The 12,959-nt window shown below is 42.9% G+C and overlaps 1 protein-coding gene across 1 annotated transcript in view; it reads left to right on the forward strand.

The window, feature by feature from the left end:
* The window catches only part of klf8 (Kruppel-like factor 8), a 61,871-nt gene that overhangs the window by 34,715 nt on the left and 14,197 nt on the right, over positions 1-12,959 (forward strand). The window contains exon 3 of the mRNA XM_044041581.1: positions 12,603-12,878. Within this exon, the coding sequence (XP_043897516.1) occupies positions 12,603-12,878 (276 nt within the window). The remainder of the gene's footprint in view (positions 1-12,602; positions 12,879-12,959) is intronic.

The following is a 12,959-nucleotide window of genomic DNA, read 5'->3' on the forward strand; positions in this document are numbered from 1 at the left end:
CTTCTGCACAATTATCATTACTTTTTAAAATATTCAATATAAAACTAATCATAACTTTGACTCAACAATACATAAGTGTGGGACCTATCAACACACCCCCCAGGGATGTCCATATAAGGGGTTGTGTATTATTATTATTATACAAAAATACAAAGGTGCACTAAGGGTTAAATGAAGAATTAACACCAAAATAAAATAAGAGGGGGAAAAAAGACAAAGAACAACTGTGCAATAAATTTGGACAAATAAACAACTGAGTCGTCGGCATATAAAGAAACCAAAGATTTGTCATATATGTTAAAACTAAGTCATTTTAAAGATTGGTTACAAATATAACCAAATTAATTTTTGAAGAATGACTGAAAAGATTTAATATTGATGTGAATGGCAACCATCTTGGAATCCTGTGTTGGGGTTTGTGAGGTTGATTCCAGTTCCAGTTAAAACCTATTAAAACTTGCATTTAAATTGTGAATGATTAGCTAATTGTCCAATTTATTCCTTATATTAAGTTAGAAGAATTATTCCCCCATATTTAATCAGGTTTGGAAGCATTTGCTGTCATTTTTTCTCCAGGTATAATATTCATCTGCTGGAGCAGCGCTCTCAGAAAATCATTAAAAATCGCTCTCGGGGTCGTGTCACTCATTGTGACAAATGCTTGTTTGTGGTTCGCTAGCTCCCTGTCATGGCTGACTGATTTGGCCCTTTTGTAATTGTAGTGGAGAGAAAAAGAAAGAGCGCAGCATCATCAGCCTGTTACCTGGACCCGCTGTGAAGGCATGGCAACAGTGGAAGGGGTGTCATTATCCTGTTACTTTAAATGGAATGGCGCCGTTTGACAAAAGTCTTTCGGTCCATCGTTGTTTGTAACACAGAGGGAAAAAGAGACAACACTGTGAAACTGTGATATGCGGTGTTGTGTGTTTGGGAAGGTAGATAGGACATGAAAACCAGCTGTTCTTCCTTTTTGGGTAATTTTTGTTTATCATATTGAATCATAAGCCACATTGTCCACCTTGAAATATGTTTGTAACTGCATGATTAGATCAGGTACAGGCTTTTTGAGAGCAAAATTGAGTTTACCCAATGTTTACTGGTCAAAACAAACAAAACTTACATATTTAATAAGGATTCCCTAGCACTAATCAAATGACAAATGAGGCTTTGACTCCAATCGGCAGGAACATTAGCATGTTCAGACTCTTTGTTTGCTCCATTTTGAACCAATTTACTGTGCAATGCTGCAGAATGAGCATTCATGTTGGTAGCAATCCTTACTTTTACAAAACTTGGGACAGCACTCAATGTCACTCATTAATCGGATTGTCTTCACGATAGCTTAAACGAGATACCGTACCAAAATATGCAACATAGTGACTCGAGAGCCAACTTAGTTTTGTGTGCGACTGTTCACGCAAAAAAACCCTACCACAGGCCATAGTGTCAATGGTAGTACCCGTGTTATAGAAAGTTAGGTTTGAGTTGAGACGAGTGTCAGTTTATAGGTGTTTATATCAGCAAAACAAACCTTTGCAGATACTGCTGAATCAACACTAAAAACTATTTTATTTTCTTAATTTTTAGTGTCTTATTTATGGAATATCTAACAAGAAAAATTTAATTTGTGTACATTTTAGAATCTCTTGGCAACGACATGGAAGCAGACATTTCTGATTATTTATGGCGTCCCCCAAGGCTCAATACTAGACGATTTACGTTGATACTGCAAACCAGTGAAATCACAATGATGTCAATGACACATTGGCATAACTATAATTAAATGTGCAGAAAAATTAAGATTTTTATCAGCCCCGTTTCTGTTTTGCCAAATTCAGTAACTGAAAGGAAGAAGAAAAAAAAAGAATCCCATCAGACACAGGAAGGGGAACGTCAAGGTGAAAGATTGGACAGTGGGACGTGAAGTAACTGCTGGAGGTCCAAACTTCCCACCTGCTGCTAGGAAAATGAAATTTCACCAGTTAAAAAACATCTCAGGTTTCGCAGGAAAAGCAGCGCAAACGTCAGTCTGTTCACATGAGGCTGTGAGGGCCAGAGGACTGGGGGAGGGGAGCGGTGTGTATGCGCATTGCTGTTTGGTGGCATGGTGTGGTTTGGGCTGGTAAAGGGTGGGGGCTGGGTGGAGTAGTGTTGCGTAAGACCTCATTAAGTGGAGGGTGTGTTCGTGTGTGTGTGTGTGTGTTGACCACACCTCTTTAGTTCCCCTGGAACAGAGGGGAGTGGAGTTTCCTGTCCAAAGATAAAGTCTCCAGGAAACAGATCCTTCTGGTATTCACACAGCCCACTCAACTTTACTCACATCTTGCCCTGACTTGAATTTAGTAAATCACTTGTTGTTCATCACTAATTATTTTCAACTGACAGTGTGTGCAATTAGTAAGAAAATTGAGAAAATCGCTGAAGACTGTTGGTTTACTGTTGTGCATTTTTGTTGATTCTGAAGAGCTTTTAGCCCTAATTGCTGTTGAAAAAGATGCCCTGTCTTGGTATGCCTTGCCAAGGATTGAGACGACTATCAAACTGGACAGACGACCCAGTTCTCATGTCAAATGCCAATAGCCCAAAAGCTCACACCAGCAAGGCTCTGGTTCCAGGGGGCGTGTCATATTCTGGGTTGTAAAGACGAGCGGAGAGTATAGGAAGTATGGAGATTTTACTTCCGCCTCACACTTTGGTTCCTCTTAAACTGGTGTCAACGTGGGCAGGTTCACCAGAAAAGCACCAAGGTTCTGAGGCTGCAGAACGGCACCAGAGCTAGAACCGGAACCGGAACCGTGTCTATCTGAAAACTCTATCAGCATGTTTCAAGTGAATTTGAGGGCCTTAGTACAAAACGGGCCATCGGGGCCCGACTTTGAACCAAACTGATGCTCAGATGAGATTTGAAACTCTTCGTAGGAAGGTAGCAGCATGTGGGTTTTTGGGGGATTTTTTTGTTTTTCTGATCTGAAACTTCACAAAGCTTTTCACAAAGCGTTGTTCTTTGCTGCTATTAAAACCAGGAAGATATGCTGCATGTCCCAGAGGTGCTACCAATGTGATTTAACTCGCCACATTATGGATTGGACTTGTAAACTTTGACTTGGCTCGTGTTTCCAATGGGATAGCTGCATTAGCTATTGAGATAGCATAGCATCAGATCAGCAAAACACATGGGAAAACTCCCCGTCTGTCTTTCTGCTTTAATTAGTTCTGTTTTTCCTTTCCCATTCCCATTGTTGTACGGAATTGACGACTCTCTGAGTGTCTAGCTCCACCCTTTAGCTGCTGGTTGCTTGTTGGGGTGATATGAATTGGTTACTGTGGTGTCCTTGGCAACTATAGTCGGTCGCAATCTTGTACCACTTGGTAAAAATGTGGCTCATGCAAGTTGTTCTCTTTGCTGTTTGCACTGTCTCTTAAGGCTGTTTTCAGACATCACCTGCGGATAATGTCAGGAGAATCGGGGCTCGACATTATACATGACAGTCGGACAGGGGACATACACCTGATCTGTCCATGTGTAAACTTGGGATTTGAGCAGGAAAATCCAATCCCTGCAGTTGACATTTGAATCTCTGTAAGAAAAATGTCTTCTTTGCAAACCGTGAAAGTTCCTCGTTCACAGAGTGGATCGTCTCGCGAGCGGAGCTCAAACTCACGATGGATGTTCTTTGGATTTATGGGGCGAATTAAAAATCCAAGATCTATTCATTTGTGTTAATGAGGGCAGATAATAAAGTAAAGAGAAGGTGATTAAGTCTGAGTGTCAGAACGTGGTTAAAGGTTATTCCGTGGCCTCTGTGGGGCTTCAGGAGGAAGAAGACTTTTCTCTCTCTTTATATCAGTTTTTTTTCCCTCAGACCACACACACACATTTGATCTCATCTTCTTCTTCTTCTACTGTTTTCTCTTTTCCTTGTCCTGTGTTTCCCTTCTTTCTGTCTCTCTTTTTTTTCCTCTTTCTCGCCCTAATAGGATATGTCGAGGGAGGCTCTGCTTCCGCTCACCCCGTCTCCATGGCAACCACAGCTCTGGCGGGAGTTGCCGAAAAGACTGTGTAGCCTGACCCCCCTCCACACACACCCCCCACCCTCCACATAGACACACACACACCCTACTTCCTTCTCCTCTTCCTCCTCCACCTTTCCAAGCCATCCCCTCTCTCTCCCTCTCTCCCTTTCTAGCTCACCACTTAAGCCAAAGGCAAAAACACACACACGCGCACACACACACACACAGACTCACACAGACACACACACACTGAATACCTGCCAGCACAGCGCAGTGAATAGCCCTGAAATGTCTCTCCCTCTCTCTCAAACACACACACACACACAAACACATGCACACAAATAGAAACACAAACACACAATGAGGTCCTCTGTGCATATGTGTATGCGTGTGTGTGTGTGTGTGTGTGTCACTGATGTATGCACATAAACAAGCCAGTTGTCCTCCGGCAAACAGGAGCAGTCATGCACAAAGACCGACCACAACACGCACACACACACACACAGCGAGTGATAGAGTTGTGTGTGTGCGTGTACTTGTGTGTGTTACCTCTTTAGGACCTTTTCTGGCATAAACACTGACCTTGTCAGGACCAGTATAGTCCTCATGGAGACCAAAAACCTCATCCTAATGAGGCAGAAGCTCGTTTTCTGGGGACCTGGTTAAGGTTATAGGTTAAGGTAAGGGTTAGCCATTAAGTGTGGCTAAGGTTAGGGATAAGGCTTTTTTTATTTGTTGTTTTTTAAATGCAGTGTCCTCAGAAGAATCGGTGTGTACATTTATGTGTGTGTGTGTGTGTGTGTGTGAGAGAGAGAGTGAGGGACAGAGGTTAGAGGCCTGTTTACTGCCAGGAGGGCTTTGCTTGGAGTGTGTGTGTGTGTGTGTGAGTCCATTCACGGCAGCACATTCACAGTTTGAGGATGCAGAGATGAAGAAGGAGACAGACAGAGAGGAGGAGGACGGATGGTGCAGGATGATGATGTCATAGTTGGCAGCCCACTTCCTCCTGAGTGGAGCTTCCAGGAAGTAGAAAAGTAAAAAAACCCAAAAAACAGACAGGAAGCAGGGTAGCTCGCCACAGTTAAAGTAGGAAATTTGGAGACACTTTAAGAAGTCGTCCACACATTATTTTCCGACTTTTGTCTTGTGGACGCGTTGCTACGGTGATTTTACGTCTGAAATACCAGACTAAAGTTTATCAAATGGACATTAGAGCTTAGATTTGCTCTCTAGTCAGCAGGAAATGACCAAAAAGTCATGTTTGATTGCCAGTTTCTTTTTTATCTAAAGAGACTTTAATTGGCTGCGTCCTGTTAATCCCTCACACAACCGGATAATTTGGCCAGATAATCTGTTCAAATCAGCCTCATATCACAAGACATGGTTCACATTCACAAAAACTGAATGAATGAATGAATGAATCAGACAGAGGTGACGTGTGTCGGTTTTGTCGTCATATGTTACAGCAGCTGCTGCTGTTCACCCTAAAGTGCAGCCCCAAAAACCGTTAAAAACTGGCATTGTGTGGAGGATGCTCAGCGTTAATCCCTCACTGCTGTGGATTTGCACTGATGTATGTGTGTGTGTGTGTGTGAGGGAGAAGGTGTTGTCAGGAATGGCCACAGGTCTGTGGTAGCAGCTGCAGGTGAACTGATAAGAAGATTAAATATAAAATAACAGGTTTTCTTCAGGGGGGGAAACAATTGGTTTAATCGGCAGTAAGTAAGTATGTAAGTAAGTAAACATGAGGAAATAATAATCCAAGACAAAGAAATCATGTGACCAGTGGCCTGAAAACGTCTGCGTCTGCCACAGAGTGTGTGACTCGCTGCCGACGTGCGGCAATGAGCAGAGGAGAAGAAAAAAGAAAAAAGCCAGGACTTAAGTAGTGACTGCCACTGATGAGGAAATGGAGCACAGGTGCGGAGCAGCCAAGCTCTCTGCAGATGAAACTGGAAACTCACCACACCTGCGGCACACACACACACACACACACACACACACACACAGAGTCTGGTTTCCATGACTTCAGAGGACATTACATTCACTTCCATTCATTTCCTGGAGACTCACTCTCACCGTAACCTTAACTACTGCTGGCCTTACCTGGACCTTAACTTAATCCTTATCATGAAACGTGTCTTCAGCTTCATTTACTTGAGTTTTGTCCCCATTAATAAGTCAAGTCCTCATATTGTGTGTGTTTTTTTTAGGTCCTTCGTGAGGACTCCTCGGAGACATAATGCATTCTCGAGCCCCTTACCCTTAACCTTAACATAAACCTAACCCTGAAACTAAGTCTTAACCCTGAAAAAGACATTTAAAGCTGCGAAGTCCAGACAAAAATGTCCCCACACGGTCAAAATGTCCTCTCAAATAAAGGCTTGGAGGGACCTGAACACCTAAACACAAAGACACAGTCTGGTTTCCATGACTTCAGAGGACATTACATTGACTTGCATTCATTTCCTAGAAACTTAACCTTAGCTTAACATGTCTTCATCTTAAAATGTACTTTACTTGATTTTTGTCCCTAAAAAGAAGACAAGTCCTCATATTGTGAGTGTGTAGACAGCTTTACGTCCCCACAACATGACAAATAGCTGGAATATAACTTAGTGTGGACACATCATAGACGTAATGCCCCTTAATCTTACCTTAACCATCACAACCGAGTCTTAACTTAAAAAAAAAAAGAAGCCCTTTAAAGTTGTGGAGCCCAGTCAAAGTGTCCTCTCAAAGAAAGGTTTGGACGTTTTTTGGACCTCACAAAGATTTAAATACAAGTCCGTTGGCGCTGTCCTCAAACCTAAACCAAACCGCAATTAAAATCTTAACCTTAAACTTAACCAGATCCCCAGAAATTGAGGTTCCAGTTGCTCACAGAGGCTTTTTTAACGACGTCTCATTGGTTGTAAATGATGAATTTGTCAAAACTGAACAAGATTAAAAGAAGAACCTTCACTTCTGAAATAACGACCATATCAAGCCAAGTGACAAAAATGATTCCAGGGTGAAATTAATCCCAACATAAATAGACTGTTTCCCCGCGTTCAGCTGAGAAGTCACAGGTATGACGAGCGTCGCCGGATGAAAGTTGAAAGTTTCACCGCGTGACGACTTCATAATGTACGAGTCAGCGCCGCTTTAAACACAGCATCACTCTCATACAACAATGGGGGAAAAATATGAATTCCTGCCTGGGAAACGTGTCAGAGAAGCCTAATTTCTTCTTTATTCTCATGATTGCTATCACTTTCTGTCAGACAGGATGGCGAGCTGCCTTTAAATGGGACACACAAACAACCGGGGCAGGGTTTGAAACCCTTCCAGTTCTGCAAAACACTTCCATGGAATTGAAAACAAAAGAGAAAAAGGCACCCGCTCACCCGCTCCTCTGCATTTTGATTGACATTCATTTTTACATGATTTAGACTAAATCTATGGTAAAACTCATCTTTTTCAGCTGAATTAGGCAGCAAAGCCTGTGGAATATTGACTGTGTTTATCATTGACACTTTAAATTAAAGACAACCATTCTGTCAATGCACATTAATTAGGCCTGTGGCTATGGGACGTGAGATTAATTGCCAGCAGAATATGAAGGTGCATAATTACAGGTTGTTATTGTGATGTTATGTGAACTCTACACTATGTTTATAACATGATATTCCTGCTACATGGTGGTATCTTGCATGGAAACTACAGTTTGTGTAGTTCAAACTCCATAGAGAAAATAAGCGATTTTACCTCCTGTCACACAGGACTTGTGATCCACTTTCTCTCTTAGTACATTTTAAATGTGCTATTTTACACCTTTGGGGTTTGAAATGATCGGTTTGGAATCGTCAAAGTGACACAGCCTTACTGAACGCGGCGGTGGTACACCAGCGGCTCCTGTGTTCCTGTGAGCTTAAATCGCTGGTTTTGTCAATGGGCTTTGGTGCACGGGAGCGACATGTGACAAAAACTTCTGTTTCCTGAAATAAAGCACTGGATATATTCTTTTAGATTGTGTAGACTTAATATGAATGATTCTTTTTTAGTTCGGGGCTTTTATTAAGTGGCTAAAATTAGTCTTCTTTAGGCTTTTTTCCCAAAACTTCTTCTAATATTGTTTGATTTGATTTAATGTTCTAACCCTTAAGGGTAAAATACATAAAAAAACCTGACCTGCACGGCTGTAATTAAGTAGGTTTTGCCTCAAGGCCCTCGCTGTGTGTGTGTGTGTGTTTGACAATAAGTTACTAAGCACCCAAGAAATCAACACTGGCAACTCCTATTAGGTAACATCAGGGTTGAGAGTCCATGTTCACGCCGTGTTGGGATCAGACTGCGAACAGGTGGGTGAAGCGGAGCGCGGAGTAGGCTTACGGTTTAGCGCAGGGCGGGGGCAGTTGGGTGTTTTTTTGGGTGGGTCCGGCTGTAAGAGGTGGAACGCACACGTGTGTGTGTGTGAGATAGGTGGGGCCGCGTGCTTCGTGGTTAATATCTCCCCCAGCTGTTGTTTTTCCCCCCTGTCTCTCTGTCTCTCTCTGTCTTTATTATATCTTCCTTCACACTCCCGGCTCTCACTCACTCACTCTGTTTGCGTACTTACACACATGTGCGCGTTGTTATGATGACATGTCGGTGACGTGCGTGTCCGAGGTCGCAGGACCGTTTTTTGGCGCCTTTCCCTCGGGGGTACCAGAGAGAAACGGTACAATAGGACAGACTGCTGACCATCGGTGTTTCTTCAACGCCTATGTTGAGACAGTCGTCACATGCTACTCAAGGGAAACATAGGATGTCATAGCTCCAGACCCTTAATCTTGTAGCAACAGCGCCACTTACAGGCCTGTGTGTACTACATCGCTTTGAGTCATTTCAGGGTTTTTCCGGTCGTACAGAAATCGACTTTTTAGTCGCCCGGAAACAGCCGTTGTGTAACTTTGGGGCAATGATGATGTCATTTCCTGTCCTTGTCCTTGCTTTTTTATGCAATGTGCCTGTGCGTTACAGTGTTACAGCGCCACATACAGGCCTGGCATTTACATGACTGCAGTTATGTTTGCGTGTGAAGACATTTATTGAAATGATGCCGTTTTTACACCAGGAAAGTTCTGTATCTACAAGAAAATAGACATTTCTTGATGAATGAAGCCTTTTTTAGTGAGTTAGTTAGTTTTGGTCTTTAGCTAATTGTGTTTAACAGCAGTTCATCTCCTTCCTTTTCATCCTCTCATCACAGTTTATCCCGTGGATTCCAATTCTGACTTTCACGAGTGTCAGATTTGGTTTTATTGACCAAAGATTGACTCTGGTTTTCCACAGTAGCAGTTTGCAGACTCTAACATGTATTATGGTCGTGTTACGTCATTATAATGTGTTGTTTCAAAGGGAATTTTGAGTCTGAGCTGTCGTTTTCGGCCCCACTTGTCATAAAACCTGTCGTATTTGGATTTAAAAAGGGCTCATTCACTCAAATCCTCAGTGAAACTGGGACTTGGGTTCAGTTTGTGGCTGCAGTGATTCTTTTAGGACAGGAAAAAGTTGCTTCTCTATTGATTTAAATAATAAATTCTCCATATTTTATATATTGTGCAGCAATCACCGTGTTATTAGCATCAGGAGAGCTTTGCGTTCCTGTAGGAGACCCAGTGTGAGTCCACGTATCGTTCCCACGAAGGCAGCGACCGTTTGACCCCTTTTTGAGGTAAAGCAGTTGAAGTGAGGAGAGCAGAGAGTCAGATCTTGGTTGATTGTTTTAAAGGTGAACTGAGGTCCGGTCCCGCAGGTTGTCACGACTCCTGCGTCATTGTCTGAGTGAAATACAATGATGTGTGTTTTTTCTCCCGTGTGCTGAGACAGAAGGAACAATGAAGCGTTCAGTCAGAGGCGTGGCCTCCACTCATCGCTGTGTTGACTCGAGACATGACTGGACAAAGTCACGGCTCGGTTTGACCTTTGACACCATGGCACTGTTTCCCAGTGTAACCAATTTCACCGTACTTTAATGTCTTTGAACAACAAAGTCAAATTGATTCCATGTGAACCTCAGTTCTCAGTTGTTTATGGAACAAGAAATAAATAAATAAATAAATATAAAATAAATAATTGTTAGTTGCAGCCCTGCTCTTAAAATACCTGATGTATTGCAGTTTTTTCCTCAATGAGGACGTTCATTTTTGAAGGGTTCATCACCTGTGACGCTTTCAAATTTAAATATAAGCAATTTACAACAGCATTTTTTTACAGAGTTTTCCAAAGATAGCATTTTCAGGCTCTGAAAATTCCAGTTCTGTGTTTATAAAAAGCTGTTACGATAAAAAGAACGCTGTTTTTGCGTCATGTATTGAAAATAAATGGAATATCAAGACCTTGTGACGTGAAAAACAATAACAATACAAACAAAAACAACACAGTGAATGTGTTTAAATGTTAAAAAAGTTGTATTCTTATGAAACAAGAGTGAATCGGTTCAGTCTTAAATCTCCAGCATGCAATATTTGATTTTGATTTTGGTTTCATGTGAGAAACAGTGAAAAGAAAAGAGGGGAAAAGAAAGAAAGAAGGAGAGAAAAACAGCGTGTGGGTGGAAGTGAAGCCAGAGAGATGAGATGAGAGGGTGAGGTGGCACGCAACAAAGGTGTGGCTGATCTCAGGAGTGAGAGAAGGTGCAGGGAGAGGCGGAGGAGGTCTGGAGGAGAAAGGTGAAGGGGGTGTGGTCACGCTAGACGAGCAGGGGGAGAAGAAGAGGAGAGGAGGAAGAGGAGGAGGAGGAGGTGGTGGTGAAGTGATGGAAAGACGAACAGACCAGGAGAGAAAGGGAAAGGGAGTTGGTGGTGGGTGGGGAACGAGTGGAAAACATGGAGTCAGCTGATAGCTCCCAGTTTCCATGGCAACGCTAAGCCTTTCCCACCCACTCTCTTTCTCCGTCGTCTCTTTCTCCTCTCTCTCTGCCTCACCCACTCCTTCACTTCTCTCACACACTCATTTTCTGTCTTTTTTTTTAGAGCCGTGTTCACAGTCATGTTACAGCCTAGCTTCCTTTCCTTTTCTTACGTGCATCCTTCATTCATTTGTTCTGTGTTGTCTTACCTTGTTCCCTTCCCTCTCACCTTGGTCACTTGCTTTTTCCCTTTCCCCCTTGTTCCCTTCCTTTCCTTTCTTTCCCCTTCCTTTACCTTGTTCCTTTCCTTACAAGCATCCTTTATTGAGGTTGTTTTGTTTGTTTGGTGTTGTCTTACTTTATTCTTTCCTTTATCCTTCCCTCTCACCTTTTTCCTTTCTTCTTTCCTTTCCTTTCCTTTCCTTTCCTTTCCTTTCCTTTCCTTTCCCTTCCCTTCCCTTCCCTCAAACATCCTTTATTAATTTGTTTGGTGTTGTCTTACTTTGTTCCTTTTCTTTTTCCTTCCCTCTAACCTTGTTCTGTTCCTTTCCTTTCCAAACATCCACACTGGTGTTTTTTTTGCTGACAACAGCAGGATGGTTCACTTTTATTTCCCTCCTCGCCCTCTGAACTGTGTGACCTGATAAAAGGGTGTGGCTTCATCTCCACCCTCTCGACTTCGCCCAGAGCCAAACTGGGCTCAGCTGAATTGGACCAAGGCCAGATCTCTCTCTCTCTTTCTCTCTCCCTCTCTCGCTCTCTTACTCCAGTTCTACTTTTTTATCCCTCTCTCTCTCAGTCTGTACCAGTCTCTATGCCCGTCCCAGTGTCCCACACAGCAGCCATTGTTCTTGAATGGCAGCTGAACTCTGGGTGCCTGTGGTGGCGAATGCGTCGCCCCATTCCAACCAGGGCGTAGTACGAACAAGTCTGGTCAAAGTCACATGATGAGCGTGTTGGATTCGAGCAGTTTATCAGAAACTGAGACGTTAAAGCATTCACTGGTTTGTAGAGACGCAATAAAATACTGTTTTTATTTACAGTATATCGTCAAGTACAAGTTTATGTTATGTAGCTTTATTTCCGACGCATCAGAAATATGTTCCCTTAATTTGTTTTGCCTTTTAGTTTTTAAAAGTTTAAGTTTTTGTTTCATTTGTTGAAATCTAACAAATAACCGACAACAAACCAGCCCGAGTGCGAGTTAAGCGAAAGCTTACAACACAAACAAAGAAAAACACATGTTTTTGTTGGCGTGCGAGGGCCAATGTAGTTCCCTGAGGAGCTTGGGCGAGTTCCACTCTTGTTGCAATCTACAGTCTCACCACTAGTTGTCACTAATTCTCACACACTAGACTAAATGGCGCATTCCATTTGTAGACGGAATTTGGATGTTCAACTTAGGCAGGGAAAAACCTCACCAACCCCAACATGGGATTCCAAGATGGCTGCTACCAAACAAACACGGCTACTTTTACTGTTAACAACACTTTGGTTGTATTTATTTTATAATAAATCAGTCGTACAATTCATATTTAATCGTAAACATGTTGCTATGCTGTTCTAGTGCGTTGTTTTTGGCTGGTATTGCTAACAATGGTGCGGTGAACTCAGGGGTGATGTTAGCCTCAATTCCGACTTCCGATTCTTTTTGTTAAACGTGTCGTGAAAATGTGGCTAAAAATGAACGTTTTCTTGTTTTTCTCGTCTCCAGCAGGCGGACACGAACGTTGACGGCCCGCAGCCGACGGACCTGAAGGTGAAGACAGAGTCCCCACTCTGTAAGACAGAGCCGTCCTCGCCACAGCCGTGTCCCGCCGAGGACCAGACGGAGCCCGTCGACCTGTCGCTCAACAAGCCACGCTCGTCTTCGCTCCCCGTCTTCACGACGAGCACCACCACGGTCAACCCGGCGCCAAGCTGCGCCATGACCCAACCCTGCCTGCCGGCCACGCCCGTCACTTCTGCGGTACAATCTATAGGCTCCATGGTAACTACAAACTAAAAAATGTTAAAATAACTCTTTTAGTGTTACGATTTGATGTTATTCAAGAGTGCATGTGACTATTTA

This window comes from Solea senegalensis, linkage group LG13, assembly GCF_019176455.1.
Source record: "Solea senegalensis isolate Sse05_10M linkage group LG13, IFAPA_SoseM_1, whole genome shotgun sequence".
Taxonomy (NCBI): domain Eukaryota; kingdom Metazoa; phylum Chordata; class Actinopteri; order Pleuronectiformes; family Soleidae; genus Solea; species Solea senegalensis.